Raw genomic sequence first — 21894 nt, 5'->3', positions numbered from 1 at the left:
CTCTCTCTTTATATTCCTTTATTTCCTCACAAAATAATTTCAATACCGTCTGCGACATATTTCATGCGATGTCTTTTTAAAAAAAAGTTAATTTCAGCCGCAACCGAACGATTAAATCGAGCGAAATATTTTTTTCCCGAAAAGACGGAGCCGGTTTATTTTCAACCGAATTCGTCCGCCTCGAAGAATCTCGCGTACAACGCGAGAGCTTGAATAATTGACGAACCAACCTCGCCATTTCACGACGAGCATCGTACCAAGGGACAACGGTATCGCTCGAGATTAATTCAAATATTTACGTACGAGGCAACCTCTGTCCTTCTTGCAGCGAGCTTTCGATGCTGAGAGCGAGAGAGAAGGAGATAGAAAAAAATTGTACCGCGATACGCGTGGACGATGGTAATAAGCAATTATACTCGTTTCTTTCCAGATAAGCGATGATACTTTTTGCTCGCTCCTATACTATATATATATATATATATATATATATATATATATTTATATATATCGCAAAAAACGACGACCCATTTCCTGGAATAGTACCAATCGTTTTCTTCACGTCTGTCTAAATATTTAGGATTTTATGATGGGTTGAAGGTGTAACTCGCGTAAACTAAGCGATGCAGTTTCTTCGAGTTTTATGACTATTCTAAAAACTCGGCTCTCTAAAAATGAGGTCGATATTTGGAGATACAATTTTTTTTCGACATTTTACCTCTCTCTCTCTCTCTTCTCTTTTAATCGAATTTTATCGGTATAACTCGAACTCGATATTCTCGAGAGAATTTGAGAGACAACGCGCCTCGTTAATTAACCGTACATCCTTCGGGAAGCGGGCGATACACTATCCTCCTGATTAATTATTAATCAAGAAGCAAGCATTTCTCTCCTTCCGTAATTTTGGATGATCGAGCGCCTCTTTTATCACGAATTTCCTCGTCGAATCTCCGAGATTGAAAATTGGAAAATTGATCGATCCAAGCGGAGGGAAGGAAAAAATTGACAAAATTTTAAAAGAAAGAAATAATCTCACATTCGATGAAGCCCGCTTCGTAGAAAATTTCCATTTATTTTCCACTTTGTAAATTCTTCTCTACATACATCCTACCTTCCAACTTGTAATATTATCTTCCAACTATCTTTCGATTTGGACGGTGTGGAGACACGATAACAATAACAATAATAATAATAATAACAATAATAATAATAATCGAGACGCGTCGAGAAGAGCTACCACTTGACGACACATTCCCATTACTCGTTATCGATTCAACTATATCATTCCCCTCCACATTCATCGATATTATACAACAAGTTTGGCGTGTAGAGAGAGAGAGAGAGATAATGTTGTTATATCAGAATCGTGGAGGGAAAGAGAGAGAAAGAGAACCCTTCACACGTTCGATCCAAGTGTTGGGAAATTTTAGAAATTGGAGAAATTCCTCCGCTATACATTTTTATATACAAAATCGAATTTTTCATGCGCTCGATTCATTCCTCGAATACGTACTCGTTTGAATTTCGCGGGCTTTTGTAAGTGTCCTTTCAGAAGACAGATCGCGCCTCGAAAACATTTTCGTCGTCCATTTTGTCTCGGTTTTTTTTTTATCAACATACAGGAACAGTGAATTGGGAGCATTGAAGAAGTAAACTAGGTAAAAATTTCGAGTAAAGTTTAATTGAAATAATTTATCGTGGCGATTATTATAATTACTATATTTTTCGTAATTATTGTTTCCAATTATTATTATTCCATCTTGAACGATAAATTATCGAAATAATAATAAATTTTATAGGATAGAAAACTACGTATTGTTGAGATTTCGCAAATCGTTCGAATTCTTACGTCATAATCTCGAGGAAAACGATATCGATCGAGAATGAACAGCAGGAATGGAAACGATCGTTCGATTATCCCAAGGCAAGGTAAATATACAAAAGAGATAATTTTCGTTGCCCACTTGAACGTTTGTCACGATGTAATTAAAATAAGAATCGATAAGCCAAAATATTTCTTAATTACGTAAAAATTACGTTGGATCGATTTTCGTGAGTGAGAAAGGAGAGGAAGGGGAGGAGAGACGAACGGGTTGGGGAAAAATAAGGAAAAATAAATAAGGAAAAAAAAAAAACTGAAATGATGACGTTTTCGACGTCCTCGTGACACGTGCGTAATAATCGAACGATCCGATTGATCGATAGCACACTCGAAAACTAGATTAAAAGCCATCGATAATAGTTTAACTGCGCGTCTCTTGACCTCCTCTGCACAACGTAGAAATCTATTAATATATATATATATTATATCGAGAAAGGTGATGATTCGATCGAGATAAAGCCCTCGAAACCGATTCAAGAAAAAGATTTTAGATTAGTTTTTTCGAGATGGTTGATACTACAATTAACAACGTCGATTTTCACTATAAAAACCGGCGGATCGATCTCCACTCGCATTCCACTTCATCGCCATCGACCAGGTGGAAAAGAAACTCTCAACGATGAGCAACCTTGTCGCCCTTCTTGCCCTCATGGCAAGCTTGGCTGCCGGTAAGTTTTTCATTCTTCTCAATTTTCTTCCATTTAATTAGAAAAATTTTTACTTTCCTTCTTTGACATATCAACGTTTCTTTATTATACGATTTTCTCGTATAAATTACTCTTCCAATCTTTTGCAAAATTATTAAATATTCGTTTGATATATATCGTTTTAATATCTCGTCAATTTAAGAAACGAAACGATCCGATTCGCAAAAATTTCGAAACGATCGAGTAACAATTTTATTCTTGCAAAATTATCCAAATACGAATTTAGAAAGAATTTAGAAACGATCCGATTCTCGCAAAAATTTCTAAACGATCGAGTAATAATTTTATTCTTGCAAAATTATCCAAATACGAATTTAGAAAGAATTTAGAAATGATCCAATTCTCGCAAAAATTTTGAAACGATCGAGTAATAATTTTATTCTTGCAAAATTATACAAATGCGAATTTCGAAAGAATTTAGAAACGATTCGATTCTCGCAAAAATTTCTAAACGATCGAATAACAATCTTGCAAAATTATCCAAATACGAATTTAAAAAGAAACGAAACGATCCAATTCGCTTCTTGCAAAAATTTCTAAACGATCATTTTAAATCAATTCTAAACAATGTTACTTCGATCGAATTTAGAAAGAAACGAAACGATGCAATTCTCACAGAAATTTCGAAACGAGTAACAATATTACTCTTCCAATCTTTAAAATTATCTACATTCGTTCTGATGGTATTTCATAAATTTAAGAAACGAAACGTAAAAATTTCTAAACGATCTAGTAACAATGATAATCATAAATTTAAGAGTCAATTCGGAAAAATTTCAAAAATTGAATAGAACAATTTTCGTGAGAGGAATTTGCACGATCCTTCGCTTTGTATATATTTAAAAACGTATTCGTTGGAGCATGGACGTTTTCCAGCCAATCACAATTATTATATACTCGAGAAGAATTATTGCAAACGCTTGCGAAACAGTTTCACTTCGATTCCTCTTATTCTAATTTTTCTTAGATTTGGAGTGTCGCTCAATCAGAAAAAGCCCATCCAACTTTCAGAATCCTCTAGAGAATCTTATCCCTTACAGTCGCTCTCCATAAAATCCCACTGACACGTTACGACTACAGTCACTTTCCGCGAGATGCATCGAGTATCTTTCTCCGGGAACCTAGCATATTTTCTCTTTTCCCGTAACTATTAACAATTATTCCTATCCTACGATTACATCACATTATTATATTCCTATTATTTAGTTCCAAAATGAGTAATTACAACTTAACAAACCATACCTCGTTTCAAAAGTTTTCTTTTCAATAAATAATATCCAAACACTGCTTGCAGCGAGCCTATCTTTCTCTACAAATAGCGTATAATCATGAACGATAAACCTTCCAATCTTTAAACATCCAAATTCCTTCTTCCAACAGAAGAAATATTTCTTATAATACTCTTTTCTCAACAGGAAACCCGGCCGATCGTTTGGACATGGTACAGAGGATGGACGGTCGCATAGTGGGGGGCGAGGCGACTACAATCCACGAGGCGCCGTACCAGATCTCCCTTCAAAAGGACGGTTACCACATATGCGGCGGTAGCATAATAAGCGCCAACTGGGTGCTGACCGCTGGCCACTGCTCCTCTTACCCCCCTTCCACCTACAAGATACGCTCCGGCTCGACTAACGTGTACTCGGGCGGCTCGTTACACGATGTCGAGCGGATAATCAGGCACAAGAAGTACACGACCAATCAGAACGGCATACCGTCCAACGACATCGCCCTCTTCCGTATCAAGGATACATTCGAGTTCGACGAATCGACGAAACCTGTCCAACTTTACCAAGGGGACTCGGCCTCACTCGTCGGTAAATACGGTTTGGTGACCGGCTGGGGACTGACCAACATCAAGATTCCTCCCCTCCTCCACAAAGTCTCGGTCCCCCTCGTCTCGAAGAGGGAATGCGACAGGGATTACTCGAGGTTCGGCGGCGTTCCCCAGGGCGAATTGTGCGCCGGATACCCGGAGGGGGGCAAGGACTCCTGCCAGGGGGATTCGGGTGGGCCGTTGGTCGTCGATGGAAATTTGGTCGGAGTGGTCTCTTGGGGGATGGGTTGCGGAACACCTAAATACCCCGGCGTGTACACGGACGTGGCTTATTACAGGGAATGGGTGAGGGAGAACAGCGAAGTCTGACACGAAAATTTGGATACTTTGGCACGTTTGGAATTGGCGATGAAGGATACTGCTTAAAGGATTAACTCGATCGGGCGAAATGATTCTTTCTATTCTTATCGGTAGAACGTTAAGTTTTAAGGTTAAGTAATTTTCGAAGTATGGTAATGTAATTTTAAAAAGTCGATTTCAAGATGAGACAATTGTATATATATGTATATGTGTAAAAAGTATATTAATTATAGCGTGTAAATAAAAATTGTATAAACTAAATAAAACTAAATAAAAATTTTTCGTATTTATCTATGGAAGAATTTTTGATATTGATACCCTTTTCAAATTGGAAATTGTTTCCTACATTTTTTCTCGAAATATTCTATTATCGTTTAATAAATAATATATAGTATATAATAAATAGTTTTAATATATAGAATATTTTTCCAAACGCCTACAAAGATTCTTTACAAGTAGTCAAATAAGCGAATATGAGTGACGCAGCAGTCAACGTGTTAAATATAATTTTTTTGGTGGAAGTTTAACAATTAATCTAAACGTGATAAAGAAAGGTTTGCGATAGACTTGCAATTATGTTAGAACAGATTTATATGAATCTGATCTCGAGCTGAACGAGCAACTATCGTAAAAATTTCAACGCGCGATATAATCCGCGATAAGAGACGTCTGCAATGCGTTGGAAATACCAAGCCAATTATCCAATTGCCGCGATTTCGAACGTATCAAGTGATAATTAATGATTTTCATTTCAGGAATCGAATGCATTTGAGATAGCGATGATAATATAAAAAAAGAATATATCACAATGATTTGTCGTACGTGTGTGTGTGTATGTGTCGTTCCATTTTTCATACACATCTTAGATTTCTTTATTTGAATATTTCGATTGAATATGAATTCATTGATTCTGTCGAAGATTTTATCGGTCGCGATAAAGAAAGAAGAGGAGAGGTATCTGTCGGTACGGCAGATACATCGATCAATTTCGTACAATAAATCCTCGCAGAGAGCAATGGATTTACGAATATTTAATCTAGCTTTTTTTGTGTAATAGCCCACTTATCGATGGATAACACATTTTGCACGAGATATTCGGATTAAGCCCGATATTCATTTTCGTATAAATAGGATACGAATTTTAGGAAAAGACAACAGTTCGATCCGAATTGGGACAAGATGTACGGCAAACTGAATTTATTGACACTAGTCGCCATTGCGGCAGGTAATTGTTTCATTCTCAATTGTTATTATACTTTTCTAAGCAATATTTGGTTTAAAAACTTTAACATTCGATTTCTCTCTTTATTTAATCCTTCTGTATACCTCCTCTCTTAAAATCAAGATGAATCTTGTTTTTCTTCAATAACTAAATTATCTTCAATATTAAAGTTTTCATGTTCAAGAAAGAATGTTAATTTAACTTCTTCCACTTTTTAATTTAATTCTTCTCTACACCAAGATGAATCTTGTTTTTCTTCAATAAACTAATTAATTAGATTTTTAATTCTCCAAATGTTCAAATTTTTCATGTTCAAAAGGAATGTTAATTTAACTTCTTCCACTTCTTAATTCAATTCTTCCCTATACCAAGATGACTCTTGTTTTTCTTCAGTAAACTATATTTTTAATTCTATGTTCAAATGTTTAAAAAAGAATGTTAATTCAACTTCTTCCTCTTATTAATTTAATTCTTCTCTATACTAATATAAATCTTGTTTTTCTCCAGTAAATAGTTATCTATAATCTTTAATTTTCCAAATATTCACATTTTTCACGTTTAAAAAAGAATTAATTCAACTTCTTTCTCTTTTTAATTTAATTCTTCTCTATACCAAGATGAATCTTGTTTTTTTTCCAGTAAATAGTTATCTATATCTTTAATTCTCCAAATATTTTGCATCTTTAAAAAAAAATTAATTCAATTTCTTCCTCTTCTCAATTTAATTCTCTTCTATATCAAGATGAATCTTATTTTTCTCCAGTAAATAGTAATCTATATCTTTAATTCTCCAAATATTCATATTTTGCATCTTCAAAAAAAAAATTAATTTCTTCCTCTTTTCAATTTAATTCTTTTCTATATTATTTTTCTCTAATAAACAATTATTTATATCTTTAATTCTCCAAATACTCACATTTTTCATGTTCAAAAAAGAATATTAGTTCAAATTTCAACTTTTTCCTCTTCTTAATTTAATTCTTCTCTAAACCAAGATGAATTTTGTTTTTCTCAAGATATAGGTAAACTAGTTACCTATATTTTTACTTCTCCAAATACTCACATTTTTCATGTTCAAAAAAGAATGTTAGTTCAAATTTCAACTTGTTAATTTTAATTTTTTTCTATATCAAGATGATTCTTATTTTTCTCCAATAAACAGTTATATATATCTTTAATTCTCCAAATACTCACATTTTTCATGTTCAAAAAAGAATGTTAGTTCAAATTTCAACTTTTTCCTCTTCTTAATTTAATTCTTGTCTATACCAAGATGAATTTTATTTTTCTCAAGATATAGATAAACTAGTTATCTACATTTTTACTTCTCCAAATACTCACATTTTTCATGTTCAAAAAAGAATGTTAGTTCAAATTTCAACTTCTTCCTCTTGTTAATTTTAATTTTTTCCTATATCAAGATGATTCTTATTTTTCTCCAATAAACAGTTACATATATATCTTTAATTCTCCAAATACTCACATTTTTCATGTTCAAAAAAGAATGTTAGTTCAAATTTCAACTTTTTCCTCTTCTTAATTTAATTCTTCTCTACTAAGATGAATCTTATTTTTCTCAAGATATAGGTAAACTAGTTACTTACTATATCTTTACTTCTCCAAATACTCACATTTTTCATGTTCAAAAAAGAATGTTAATTTAAATTTCAACTTCTTCCTCTTCTCAATTTAATTCTCCTCTGTATCAAGACGAATCTTATTTTTCTTCAACAAACTAATTAACTATATCTTCAATTCTCCAAATGTTCAAATTTTCAAAAAAGAATGTTAATTCAAAATTCAACCTCTTCCTCTTCTCAATTTAATTCTCTTCTCTGTACCAAGACCAAGACAAGATCTTGTATTTTCCCTTCTCCTAAGTTACCTCCGCATTACCTCTCATCACCACACTCTCTTCATCGTTCAAACGCATTTCTCGTTTCTGAAAAAGAAAACGTTCCGTTAGCGAGCCCGATGTCGAAACCTGTGTTGAACCCCCTCACCCCGACCGGGCAGATAATCGGCGGTACGGACGCGCGGATCGAGGAGGTGCCCCACCAGGTATCCCTTCAGAGTTTCGGCTTCGGTTTCTGCGGCGGGAGCATCATCTCGAACGAGTGGGTGGTGACGGCCGCCCACTGCATGTCCTACCCGGCCGAGTGGCTCACGGTCCGCGCTGGAACCGCGACCAAATCCTCGGGCGGGAGTACCCACGGCGTTGCCGAGATAATCGTGCACGAGAAATACTATACGAACCGTTACGGCGTGCCCGAGAACGACGTGGCCGTGTTGAGGGTGAAGACTCCGTTCAAGTTGGACGCGACCCGCCAACCCGTCCAACTGTTCAAGCAGAACGAGGAATCCGTGGCGGGTGTCGGCGCGGTCATCACTGGATGGGGCTCGGTCATGGAGGGCGGTGGCACGGCCGAGATACTTCAAACAGTCACAGTGCCGATCGTTTCCAAGAGCTCGTGCGACGAAGCCTACAAATCGTACGGGGGCCTCCCTTTCGGCCAGATATGCGCCGCCGTGCCCGAGGGTGGGAAAGACGCCTGCCAAGGTGATTCGGGCGGTCCGATGACCATCAACGGCCGTCTCGCGGGCCTCGTCTCTTGGGGCTACGGCTGCGCAAGGCCCGGATACCCAGGCGTCCACACCGAAGTCGCCGCCTTCAGCGATTGGATCGCCTCCAAGACCGGAATCACGGTGTGAAAGTGGTTCCGCGATAAAAGCTTCTTCCGCCCTTTCTTCTGTGTAAAACGTTCTTTGTTGCGCGAAAAATTTCAAAAATAAAAGAAAGAAAGGCACTCGTTCAATTAGAAATATCGATTTTCTCTTAATATCGTTGTAAGTAATATCTTGTGAATTTTATTCTCGTATGTTTTTTTTCTTCTTTTTGTTCAGTATGTAAAGATTGTTATCGTAAAATATAATAAAAAATTCGTTTTGATTCGAAATATCAAATTTTTTTTTATTTACCTCGTAAGTACTATTGTTCTTATATGTATAGAGGTTATGTTTCTTCTATATGTAAAGGTTATTCTATATAGGTTCTTCTATATAGAGGTTATGTTTAATTCAAAATATTTTATATATATATATTTTATATATATAATTTGCTCTATAATATAATTGTTCTATTCCAATATGTTGAAATCGGAAATTTTCTCCATGTGACGACACGTGCAACGATTTCTTCAATACGTAAAGATTGTTATCGTAAAATATAATAAAAAATTCGTTCGATTCGAAATATCAAATTTTTCTTTTACCTCGTAAATACTATTGTTCTTATATGTACAGAAGTTATGTTTCTTCTATGTGTTCAAAAATATTTTATGTATATAATTTACTCTACAATATATTGTTCTATTCCGAAATTTTCTTCGTGTGGCGCCACATGCAACGATTTGTTCAGTATTGTTCAGTAAAGATTGTTATTGTAAAGTATAATAAAAAATTCGTTCGATTCGAAATATCAAATTTTTCTTCTATCTCGTAATTACTATTTTCTTCTTATTCTTCTTATTCTTATATGTATAGAGATTATGTTTTTTGTATATATAAAGGTTATTCTATATAAATTCTTCTATATAGAGGTTATATTTCAAAATATTTTATATATATAATTTGCTCTATAATATAATATTGTTCCATTCCGATATATCGAAATCGGAAATTTTCTCCATGTGGCAACACGTGCAATGATTTGTTCAGTACGTAAAGATTGTTATCGTAAAATATAATAAAAAATTCGTTCGATTCGAAATATCAAGTTTTTCTTTTACCTCGTAAATACTATTGTTCTTATATGTAGGTTATGTTTCTTCCATGTGTTTAATTCAAAAATATTTTATGTATATAATTTGCTCTACAATATGATATTGTTCTATTCCGAAATTTTCTCCGTGTGGCGCCACATGCAACGATTTGTTCAGTACGTAAAGATTGTTATCGTAAAATATAATAAAAAATTCGTTCGATTCGAAATATCGAATTTTTCTTCTATCTCGTAACTACTATTATTCTTATATGTATAGAGGTTATGTTTCTTGTATATATAAAGGTTATTCTATATAGATTCTTCTATATAGAGGTTATGTTTAATTCAAAATATTTTATATATAATTTGCTCTATAATATAATTGTTCTATTCCAATATATCGAAATCGGAAATTTTCTCCGTATGGCGACACGTGCAACGAAGCTGCAATGTTTTCGAACAAACGTTTCGCGCGTACGGGTTCGAGTCGAATTAATTCCCCCTTCGCTGTGGCAAACAGGGTCCCCGATTCAATCTCGACTAATGCGCTAACCTTATTCCCGGACTTCTAGTCGGAAACTACGGGGAAAGCGCGCGCCTTTCATTAACAAATTGCACCGAGTGTCGCCGAGACATCGAGGAAACATCGTCTGAACGAATTCTAAGGGAATTTCTGGTTCCGTTGTCGTGGCGTGAAATAACCGGGCAAGGAATGATCGATTAAATTTTCGAAACATCGGCCAAGCTAATTCGAGACTGTATTATCCTCGAAGTAGCAATGTTATCGACGGATTAACGAGACTCGTCAAGATTAAGCGGTCAGATATTTGCCAAAATTTTCATTTTCATTTTGTCACCGAACCAACTTTCGTATAATCGTTGATTGTACGATTCAATTTGTTATTTTTTTCATTCTTCTTTTTCATTTACCGTTCGAGCATCCGCGCGATTCTCGAGTCTCGATGCGAGCAAGATTTGCAAAGTTTGCACAAATAGCGCAATCAACGGAACGAAGTACACGTTCATAAGTTTGTTGGAATGGAATTGGAGTTCCAGTTTTATGTGGGTTAAACGCGTCTGAGATTCGAGATTATCGACTGGCGAGGATCGGAAACGCTGGCCAAAAAATAAATTTCCAACATTAATCGTTCGTGTGTCGCGACAAAATGTGTACACGAAGAGGATAAATGATTGGAGAACTTTTTTTTGTAACGCGAATTTTGTTTCCAAAAATGGAACAATAATTTTCGAGAATCTTCTACGAATGTATATTTAACAAAGGTTAGGTTAGTCACGATTCGAATCGTTATAACTCGTATCGATAGTGTCTCGATCTATTCTTCGATCGATTTATCGAACGTATCTCGAATCGATCGATCGTTGCAAAGTTCGACGAACGAGAGAAAGGAGACAAGAAAGCAAACGGTGAAAAGCATGAGCAAGGACCAGTCGATAAATTATTTTTAGACCGTTTGCTTGGCCCCAACGCGGAATTAACGATCGAACCTAGGAAACGAGGACGATACGATCGAGGTCAGTTGCGATTACCCTGCGAGGAAACGATACGTTTACCTTGAACATCGGATCTTTCTTGCGGCGACCCCTTAGCCGCGTAAAGGATATGTATGTCGCGTAAAGGGACGCTCTCTTCGATTATATATCACTCCTTTCTTTAAATAATAACTCACGCGTGCGTGTCCGTCCTTCGTGACAAAAATACAAATACTAAATTTTTCTTAAATTTTTAAAAACGAGAAAACGAGATCATCCTGTGACGAAAATTGTTCTCGAGGAAAACTTTCGATATCGTGACGCTTAATGTTTTTTTTTTTCTTTTTTTTTTTTGAATTCTATTATCCCATTGACCGTTAAACGTATAATATTAGTTTAACACACGTACACACTTTTAATCGATATTTATAGAAGCTTTTCAATATTTATAGGCCGACGGTCTTGATATTTATAAAGGCGATGGAAGAGCGTGGCATTAAAAGATAAAAGAGAAGGGAAAAAAGAAAAAATATATACGACATAAAGACATCGAATGAGCGATTACTTGTTTCTATCGAAGTATCGAATAGGAAACAAATTCTGATAATTGAATATTTTCTCGCATCGTATCATTTAACATACCATTGTTTCCGGGCAAAAAATTGGAGAAAGCAAAAGGAAACGGTACAGGCGAAATGTACATAGTTTGGTCAGTAGGAGAGCGTGTGAACTTTTGACCTCGACACTAGAAGCGCGTGCCAACCCCAATAGGATCAACTTTCTCGAAACATTCCTACAATCCTACCTAACCTAACTTCCGTTCTTAATTATTATCTTCCAATTTCATTCGAATCCAATTTCATCGTAAATGAATTATTGTCAAGAATAAAAATCTTTTATATGAAAAACTTATTCTACGTACATATTGAAAATATGTCGCATCGAATAAATAATTGCATCAAATATAAAACAGGAGGACGCGACGTGCTTGTTGTCTTTCTAGCTATAGAAAGCTGAATATCGTTTTTACACGTATCGATAATATATACGAGGACAATCTTTTCATAAGGTTGCAACACACGTAAAATTGACAAAGTCGATGCGATATACATGTGTAAATGAATATGCATGCACGTGGCACAACATCACTGACGACTCACTGAAAATTTCATCTTTGAAAATGTAATTAATCGCGTACGTGCTTAATATCGAAGGAAGCAAGCCCTGCGTGGCTCGAGTATCCTCGGGTATCCTCGAGTATTCTCGAGTGTCCTCGAGCGAGGCTCGATCGTATGTGTTTTATAAAACTACAAATATGAACTGTGTCCATCGACCTTCGATATACATCTACTTACACTGTTCTTTGTAGCTTGTTAACTCCTTATTTAATCCTACACCTACACGGTACGTCTTCTTTCCGACAAAGTTTCCTAAGAATCATAAAAAAAATTTCTTAACGATCGGATTAAATTCTAACCTAACCTAATTTAATAACCTGATTCGCGTAACAAATATATATGATCAATTATATTTTCGCGTTCATATTTTCAAAACAACAAAACTTTTCAAATGCACAATTTAGTTAAATGATAGTTGAAAATCGTTGCATTTTTAAAACTATTTCAAAACTATAATCGATTTTTCTATATTCGTATTGTTAAGGAACCGAAATAATCGTTTCGCATTTATTTTGTTCGGAATCAAAACAAATTGCGATAGAAATGATGTCATAACATACGAACTTCTTAACGCTAAGCAATACTATGCTTACTCTATATCACAAAATATTGGCTTGCGATCATTTTAGTTTATATGTTCGATTAATTTATTTCGGGTAGCGTGACTATGTTCATAACAGTGTATGAACAAAAATGTTACTATACGTTTGAAGTTTATATAGAAACGAAACATTAAAAAATCCGAATGACGTTTAATTTCAAGGTTATCTTTAACAACGAATTAGACGGAAATGTAATTAAAATTTTAAACTTTAAGAAAAAGATATTAAAAAAGAAATTTAACACACGACAAATATCGGTATATATTAATATATATATATTTTAAATATTTGCTTGACGTTTGATAAACAATTCGATAAGTATCGATTCAATATGGCTGATCAAATATCGAATAATAATATCGATGAAATATCGAAACGTTTAAGATCGAAAGACTTTCTCGAGATCCAAATGAATTCGATCGAATGAAACTAAAATGACATCGATTGACACAGACAAAAACTAACTAGATTATTTCGCATAACCATTCTATCTATTCGATTTGTTCTCATTCTATGAATTACGCTTATTATGAAAATATAATTAATTTAGAAAAGGATTTTAATAAAAAGTTTTTTTTAGCATCGTTCTCGATCTCTTTTTCATTGAAACATGAAATCTTTGAATATTGTTCAATGATCTTATGATTCTTATGTTTACTTACAAGTATATATAATAGTTGAAATGAAAAATGCGTCATAGGCTTCGTTTTAACGAATTCAATCACAATTTGAGTCAACAACATGAAATTTATGTATTATGTATTTCATTATCGAAGAAAATGCGATTTTAAAACATGAAAAATCTCTGATATAGAGAAATATCTATATCGTAGAATAAGATAATTTTCATTCACGCAAAGACATATTATGGATCAAAGTATCGCGACATTGATCGATATTAACAAATTCAAGTGTACATTTTCGCACAGAAATTCAAAGATTCCCGTTATGTCACTCGCGAATGCAAATTTGGCACATGACCAAAAGACTCACCGAAATGATGCTCTCTGGTAACGCGTCCGTTTAGAAACTTGGTCGCTGATTCGTCAATTCGTTTCAAAAATTAACCTGACCTTCTATCCGTCGGATTGAAAAAGAACCGCACTGTGAGATTCGGGAAGGCCATCCGAGATCAAGTCCAGGATGTAACACAATCGAGAGAAACGTAGTTAGATAAATGTATGCGGAAAATAGTCGCACAGAAAGACGTCAACAGAGAGACACACACCCGACCGCGATAACTTTTAGACTGAGGGTTGTTTCGGCGCGATACTACTACACCGCCACCCCTCGACCAGCCGGCTCACTAGACACCAGACCGACGCACCGCCGAACTATCGTGAACCAACGAAACTAACGAATCATTCGACACCTCTTCTGCTGCTAGAACTATTGTTTCGCGAAACGATTGGCTTTTATCTAAAATTCGCACTAGTTTTTTTTTACTCTTCGATCTCGTTACACTGTTTCGACTATAAATATTTTCAATCTTATTTTTCTTTCGACTCAACCTGTAAAGAATTTTATAATTGCTAATTCCCAATTAAATAATTAACGTTGATCGAAAAATTAAACCGAGAAATTTACCGCGAAAAAAAGTTCGAGTTCGATATGTCGCCACGTTCGACGCGTCGAACGAATATCGTATCGTATCGTATCGAATAGTTTTTTACGTTTTTTTCCAGCGAGTTTATGAAATGTGTGTTGTCGGTGCATTTATCCTGGTACACGTAATCTTACGATAACGATACTATAATTTTACACCGCTGTATACTAAATTCTTGCATAATTATGCCTTAGCGTCGTTCCATCTTTCGATAAGTTGAAACGATATATTTGCGCGATTGGCATGCAAAGTTCACTCAACGTTGGTTATTTTCGAACACGTAAACTACATTCGATATGGATGAATTTCTTTTCTACAAAATTTTCCTTTTATTTCTCGGATGTGAGTATTCTATTTTCGCGAACACTTTAACGTGACAAACAAAAAAATCTAGTTTCGTATTATACAAAAGCGGGAAAAGCGGTGTAAATGAAATTTATAAAAACAATTATTTGACGAAGTTTTCGAATATCTTCTTAGTGAGAACGAGCGAGCAGAAACTTTCCTCGGAAGATCGAATCGTCGACGGAGCATTTATCAACATCACGAATGTTCCATACATGGCAAGTAATTGTATCTATTTTCATTTTTTTTTTTTTTTTAGATTAGAAAAAAAAGAAAAGGTCTCTCTCTCGTATATATATAAGAGAAGAAAATTAATAAAATTATTGTTTATAACAGTTATCGTACAGAGTAAATAATAATCACGCATGCGGCGCTGCTATCATTAACAAAGAATGGGGATTAACCGCCGCTCATTGCGTTACTCCGTAAGAAATTTTTTTTAAGATCAAGCCTTCTACTCTCCGTTTTATTATATTTAATGCAATTGATTCAACAGATTTGTCGATAATCCCTCAGTTTCGCTCAGCGTCCGTAGCGGATCAAACAGGCACGATTTCGGTGGAATTATTCACAACGTGACGGCATTTTCTTACCACGAAAAATATAACGATCGGAACAACGATTACGACATTGCCGTATTCAAAGTCTATCCGCCGTTCGATTTTAACAACAAGACGCAACCCGTCAAATTGCCTGAAAATGTTAATAATTTTAACACGGATTGGGGTTTAATTGCCGGTTGGGGTTACTTTATCGTAAGTTCGTCGTTTCGTAAAGAATAATTTTAAAAAAAAAAAAGAACGAAACTGTAACTAAGAGGGATAGAAATTATATAGGATTTCGATCCGATGTTGTCGGAAAAGCTGCAATACGTTATCGTGCCGAAAGTGAAGCGAAGAAAGTGCGTAAAGGACTATAAAGGCAGATACGAGGTAACAGAGCGTCAAGTCTGTTACGGATTCTCGCAAGGAGGGAAAGATGCGTGTAAAGTAAATTATAATTTATTTCTAATAATTGATAAAAATCGTCGAAAATTTTTGAAAAATCCATTCTGACCAAGTCATCATTGATTTTATAATAGGGTGATTCCGGTGGTCCACTGGTTAATAATTTCACTGTAATCGGTATAACTTCGTGGGGCTACGAATGTGGTGTACAAGACTCGCCTGGCGTCTACACCAACGTGATCGATCTGCTGGGATGGATTAAAAATAAAATTAGATCGATTCAATGATTTAATCCAAGATATTTTTTTCCAGATATTTTTTGAAAATATCTAAGAAATAAGTATTATTACAAAAAAATCATCCGGTCGAATTTAAAAAAATTAATTGTACGTTTAATATTATATTGAATATAATTTATATATTTTAAATTTATAGCTTATCCCATAAATTTTTAATATAAAAATTAATAAATTAAAATGAAATTTAATTTATTAAAATATTCATATCTAAATTAAATTTATTTCTAAACAAAACTAGATATTAATAAGTTTGTTTAACGTTTAATTTCTAAATTTATATAAAAAATTATATAAATTTAGCTCCCTTATTTTCGAGATATTTAAAATTATTAAATAAATTTTAATCAACCCTGATACAAAAATTAATTCTACTTCTTTATATTTTAATTATAAAATTTTTAATTATTTCAAAATAATTAATTTAACATAAATTTTATCTAAACTCTCTTTAGATAATATAAATTCCATATATTTCCACAAATAATTTTATTAAACATTTTAATCATAAAATTAATATATATTTAATGTAATATATTTCTCACACGCTTTTACTCGGTATGATTAACTCAACGCTTTCCCCGTCACTGGATATAACAAATCTGGCCTTCTTGTAGCTCGAAAGATTCATTTTCCTCTGACTCGACCACACCTCGTAACCAACTTTATAAAACTTTGGCAAACGATCGAAGCGTCCAGCATCGGCCAACGAGTCGTTGTACTCCCATTGTTTGTCCATTAATTTGTGCGCGTGTCTTTTCTTCGACGCCTTCAATTTTGAATCCTCCAACATGATTGACCTCTCAGGTAAACTTATTCTCTTCTCCAACAGTGCAAGAAAATACTGTATCTAAAATAAAAAAGAAAAAGAAAAATAATATACATTTTGCACAGATATTGAAGATATAGTTGGCTCAATATTTAATAACTTAATATATTAATTACTTTTTTATAATAGGATATCTAATCCTAGTTTTTTACTAAATTTTTTAATGACAAAAAAATTATTAATAATTATTATCAATTAATTCTAAATTTCACCTAAAATAAATAAATTTAATTATAAATATAATACAATTTAAATCTATATTAGAAAAAATTAATTTATAAATCAATCGTTACCGAGCTGGCACTCATATTTATCTTTATTAAAATTAATTTCCAAATAAAACTTTCATTTATTGTTTCAGAATTCTCTATTAATTATAATTTTACCTAAATTTGTAATAATTTTTATATTTTATATATAATTAATTAATATAATTAATTTAAAACTATATTATAATTAATTAAAAACTACATTATAATTTATTTAAAAATAATAATAATAATATTTATATAATAATTTAATTTATAATTATATTTATTAGTATAAAATTTTAACATAAATTTAATTAAATTATTATATTTATAAATATCTTTTTAATTTACTATTAATTTTGTTAATTATAAACATATTTTTCATGTTTTTTTTTTTGTAATATTTATTTTTACTTGAAATAAAATATTTATATATATATTTAAATATATAAATATATATATAAAGAATTTAATTCACTATTTATATATTAATTTATATTTTATATTAATAAATATATATATATATATATATTTATATATTGATATATAAATATTTATTAAGCTATTATTTAAAATTTTTTTTAAAAATTAAAAAACATTAAAAATAGAAATAATTTAATTAAATCGATATATCAATTATTACCTGCATGTGAAACATTGGAAACGGAACAACAACAGTCGGTACGCCAACGATACACATAGTTGGATGATTGCTGTTAATTAAATGCTTGTACAAAGGGGTTACAAAATTATTGTCCACCTGTATTTCGCAACTTTGGTCCAAAAATGGGAAGCTATATCGATATCCTGTGCAAAACATGAACACGTCCGCTGTAACGAAGCTTTGATCCTTGAAAAAAATTTTCTCCTTCTCTACTCTTTCTACGCCCGACACCTCGATTATGCTCGACGGCAGACCGCTACCTAACCTGTGAATGTGAATTTTTAATTTTTAATTCTTTATTATTCGTTCGTCGTTGAGGAATGATTGCGAACAAAATAACCTTTCGTTATTGTGACTTAGATATATTCGAGTTACGTGATTGATCAAATCGAGAGCGATATCGATCCCAGAAGCTGCTGCGCCCAAAATTAAAACGCTCTTACCGGCCAGATCTTCTGGTTTTCTGTATGAATGGCTGTGCATCACGGTGCCCGAAAAATTTTCCATTCCTGGTATCGTTGGAACATAAGGATCGAAATAATGTCTAAATTGTGTTATAACGCATATAAAAAAAAAAAAAAAAGAGAGAGAGAACAAAAATTAAATCCTTTAAATCGTGTTAATATTAAATATCGGAAGAGAAGGAAACACGCACCCATTGCAGATGATCGCAGCGTTGAAAACAATTTCTTCCTCTTGCTTCGTTTTTAACATTTTCACTCGGACAACCCATTCTTCTTTACCTTCGATCGATTTTTTTAATCGGACAGATTCTACCCTTGTATCGAACTATGATATTATAATCTTTTTAATAATAAAGAATTTTCAAGTATTTATAAATAAATATAAATGAGATATATTTTTCCTTACTTGAATATATTTTAATAAATCAAAATGTTTCGCGTAATTTTGCAAGTAAGTTCGAACTTCCTGATGCGTCACGCAGCAAGGCTCTTCTGCGTTCAATCTCTGGTAATCGGGAAAATTCATAATTTTCGCCGGTAAATTTGTTCTACGAAAATGAAAATTTCGATATTTGAATTTAGATTGCATAAACACATATTTCTATAAGATTAATAAAAAATATTGCAACCTTAGATCCCGATACATGCTCGAATGAACGGGCAAACCATTTTCATCGACTTCAGTTGCTTCTTTGTAAACCCACGTGCCACCGATATCGTTCGTTTGTTCGTAAACTTTCAATTCGAAATTTGAATTTGGCGCGAAATGTCTTGCTGCGCAAAGGCCGGCTGCGCCGGCCCCTACCACGCACACCTTTCGTCTCGATAATTCAGCCATCTGCAATTCGTGCGTAACCTATGTGCGTAATATAAAAGTTTCATATCATCGAAAGAATTAAATTTTTCTACGAAAAAAAAAAGGAAACGACGATTTTTTTTTCCTTGGATATCGATATGCAATAATATATAAGTTGATTTCAACGTGTTTACAAATGAATTCGTGAAAAGTTAAGGAATAACAGCTACAGTTGTCATTATTTCGTACAATTAATTATTTCGATTTCGAATATAAAATTATTTTCAGTAAGTACAATCGTATTTACAATTCGAAAAAGGGGAAATCGAGAATTATTGTTATTAAAATATCGACCGTTATCTTTGCTTCGTATATCGAAAACACGGAATAGCTTTTGGCCAAATCTACAGTAGCACTTACGACTTACACTGTGTTATAAATTTAAACGATAATATTTTATGCACCTAACACGAAAGTTTCATTCCCGTCGACGAAATTATAGTTTTTTCGTTCGTTGCTCTCTTATTTTATATTCTTAAGAAAGAAGGAAGGAATTTTAAACAAAGAAAAAAGAAGTAGAAACGGAAAAAATAAAAAACCTCAAACTTATCTGTACACGATATTATCACAATCACAATTGCTATGCGGTTCGAGAAAAACGACACTTTTGATAAAATTTTCAACATCTGTAAACATACATATCTTATATTTAAACTATTCCAACAGTGGAAGTAAAATATTTATTAGCAGTATTTCTCTTATAACATTACCGTGTAAATAATCATAACATTAACTTCATAATCTAATATTAATGCTCGATTTTATTACATACCTAGTATTGAGCAATTAATTATTGTAAAAATCTCCTTGTTACAATTGTTGTTGTATTTTCTGTATGTAGTTTTCAGTCGATATCATATTAATCGAAGATATTAAATAATTTAATGATTCTATGTATGTAAGTAAATCACTTTTATATATATCGAATGAAATACGCAAATTTTTTTTTAATTAATTTACATTAAAAGCAATCTCTTAAAAAACTTTCGTTCGTAAAACATGAATTCAAAAAAAAAAAATATTCAAAATATTATAAAATTTAAAAATATCGAACGACACAAAAGAAACGTTGTGTCATCAATTTTGTTTCGTTAAAAATACGTTTAATTTCAAATTAGGCTATATGTATGTATGTAGAAACCGATCAAGACACATATAAAAAGTTTCTCATATTTTTATCCTTGTGGTTTGTTCCTTTATCAATGATTTCCTTATTATTTAACTCGATTGGTCTTATTTTTATAATCAATTTGTTCGAATAATTTCTATATATATATATATATGGATCATTCAAACAAAAAGAACAAAGAACCCGTTCCAATCCACTTATCAACAATTTCGCAATTCATCACACTTCACAACTTTTTCTTTTGCTCGATATATCCGATTTTTTTTTACATTATCAATACAATAAACGATTTGTAACTGGTACATGAAATTTGCAACAACTTTTTATGAAAACATAATCTCGTTTAATTGAGAGTGCAATGTAAAAATTTGATAATATCGATTATGTATACAAATCGTCGTATTGTTTATTAATTTTTTGTTTCCTTTTCCTTAATAATAATAATAATAAAAATTCATCCTTTCTTTGCGTAAAACATTCGATTTTATAAGTTTTGCAATTTTTTTTTTTCAAATCATCAGCAAAATAGATTAGAATAGAGAAAGCTTAATGCGTAGATACACATAAATATACACAAAAATAAACTCGATCTAGAAAAATCCAATAAATCCATGATGATATAAAATTGATCAAACGATGTATAATAAAAAATATAGAAATAAAAAAAAAAAAAAAAAAAGGTTTGTTATGAAATTATAAATAAGAATTCCTTTTAAATACATTAAAAGTTATGCAACAAATTTTTAAATTGATTCTTTTTGAAATATAAACATTTAAAAAAAAAAAAAAAAAAGTTTTTGATCAATATCAAGATAAAAATGACAATATTTGATGCGATATTGTTGTTTCATTTATATCAAAAAAATAATAATAAATAAATAAATAAATAAAAGTTATCTTCTTATTTTGAAAGACCATTCCGCTGAACCTTTTATTTCCTCGATAAAAAATAATCTCGATTCTCGTCTCTCTCTCTCTCTCTCTCTCTCTCTCTCTTATTCTCAGTCTATTTCGGTATAATATATATCTGTATGATCGCATATGCATTTCTCTTGCATACATGCCGAGATTTTAATTTTAAATATCTTCAAGTTAGCGAAAATGGAATTCTTGTTGTAACGGGTTATAAACAAATTAAAGAGAGAATGATAACAAACAGTTTTGTATGCTTAAAACATTGTACGTACAATAATAATACGAAAAGAACAAAGTGAGAAAGATATTTAGCAAAAAAAAACAAAAACGGACGAAGAGGAGGAGGGGGGGAGGGGGGGACAATGCTGACGTTATCCATTCATTTGTTACAAAATTCGATTCGATTAATTAATTCCTCATTTTGGCCGAAAATATAGCCCTCCTTCGCATCGCTTCATACTTCTCTTACTCGTCGAACCATAAATATTTTCAATCAAATGTACAACGCACACAAATAATCGATAAAAAATGAATGCCTTCGTCCTCTTTTCTCTTCCATTACTTCTTTCTCAATATATATATATATATATTTCATCCACGTATTTATCATGCA

At 32.7% G+C, this 21894-nt stretch overlaps 5 protein-coding genes across 26 annotated transcripts in view; 3 read left to right on the top strand and 2 right to left on the bottom strand.

The window, feature by feature from the left end:
• Positions 1-14474, bottom strand: part of pHCl (ligand-gated ion channel pHCl) — a 75525-nt gene extending 61051 nt beyond the window's left edge. For 3 of the 18 annotated variants that reach the window (XM_006563343.3, XM_006563344.3, XM_016916460.2), the window contains exons 1-2: positions 13973-14464; positions 12555-12629 (exon numbers count right to left, since the gene is read on the bottom strand). The gene's annotated coding sequence lies outside the window, so the exon portion shown is untranslated. Of the gene's footprint in view, positions 1-12554; positions 12630-13972 lie in introns of all 18 variants that reach the window. The other 15 variants (XM_026445275.1, XM_006563334.3, XM_006563348.3 and 12 more) reach the window with 13 other exon arrangements.
• On the top strand, positions 2332-5022 carry LOC113219265 (trypsin-1-like). The gene is made up of 2 exons (XM_026445472.1): positions 2332-2547; positions 4002-5022. The coding sequence occupies exons 1-2, from the start codon at positions 2499-2501 to the stop codon at positions 4730-4732; spliced, it is 780 nt and encodes a 259-aa protein (XP_026301257.1). The 5' UTR covers positions 2332-2498; the 3' UTR covers positions 4733-5022.
• On the top strand, positions 5814-8902 carry LOC725250 (trypsin-7-like). The gene is made up of 2 exons (XM_026445471.1): positions 5814-5948; positions 7912-8902. The coding sequence occupies exons 1-2, from the start codon at positions 5903-5905 to the stop codon at positions 8655-8657; spliced, it is 792 nt and encodes a 263-aa protein (XP_026301256.1). The 5' UTR covers positions 5814-5902; the 3' UTR covers positions 8658-8902.
• A 194-nt stretch (positions 14475-14668) lies between the features above and the next one.
• LOC102656186 (trypsin-5) lies at positions 14669-16152 on the top strand. Of its 2 annotated transcripts, XM_016916711.2 has the most exons (6): positions 14683-14927; positions 15066-15148; positions 15267-15355; positions 15427-15685; positions 15767-15914; positions 16012-16152. In XM_016916711.2, exons 1-6 carry the CDS (start codon positions 14882-14884, stop codon positions 16014-16016), a joined length of 630 nt encoding a protein of 209 aa, XP_016772200.1. In that variant the 5' UTR covers positions 14683-14881; the 3' UTR covers positions 16017-16152. The 2 variants fall into 2 exon arrangements, with proteins under 2 accessions (XP_016772201.1, XP_016772200.1); XM_016916712.2 differs by lacking the exon at positions 16012-16152 and having other exon boundaries at positions 14669-14927; positions 15756-15853.
• Positions 15916-21010, bottom strand: LOC100578286 (flavin-containing monooxygenase FMO GS-OX-like 2). Of its 4 annotated transcripts, none has more exons than XM_016916707.2 (8): positions 19777-21007; positions 19011-19237; positions 18788-18929; positions 18573-18706; positions 18258-18461; positions 17897-18182; positions 16721-17023; positions 15916-16122 (listed from the first exon to the last, which is right to left on the bottom strand). In XM_016916707.2, exons 1-8 carry the CDS (start codon positions 19861-19863, stop codon positions 16003-16005), a joined length of 1503 nt encoding a protein of 500 aa, XP_016772196.2. In that variant the 5' UTR covers positions 19864-21007; the 3' UTR covers positions 15916-16002. The 4 variants fall into 4 exon arrangements, with proteins under 4 accessions (XP_016772196.2, XP_016772199.2, XP_016772198.2 ...); XM_016916710.2 differs by having other exon boundaries at positions 15984-16122; positions 18361-18426; positions 19777-21010; XM_016916709.2 differs by having other exon boundaries at positions 15984-16122; positions 19642-21006.
• Positions 21011-21894: the final 884 nt, after the last annotated feature.

This window comes from Apis mellifera, linkage group LG15 (assembly GCF_003254395.2).
Source record: "Apis mellifera strain DH4 linkage group LG15, Amel_HAv3.1, whole genome shotgun sequence".
Lineage (NCBI taxonomy): Eukaryota > Metazoa > Arthropoda > Insecta > Hymenoptera > Apidae > Apis > Apis mellifera.
The sequence above is the reverse complement of the archived record's forward strand: the minus strand, read 5'-3'. Positions and strand labels throughout refer to the sequence as shown.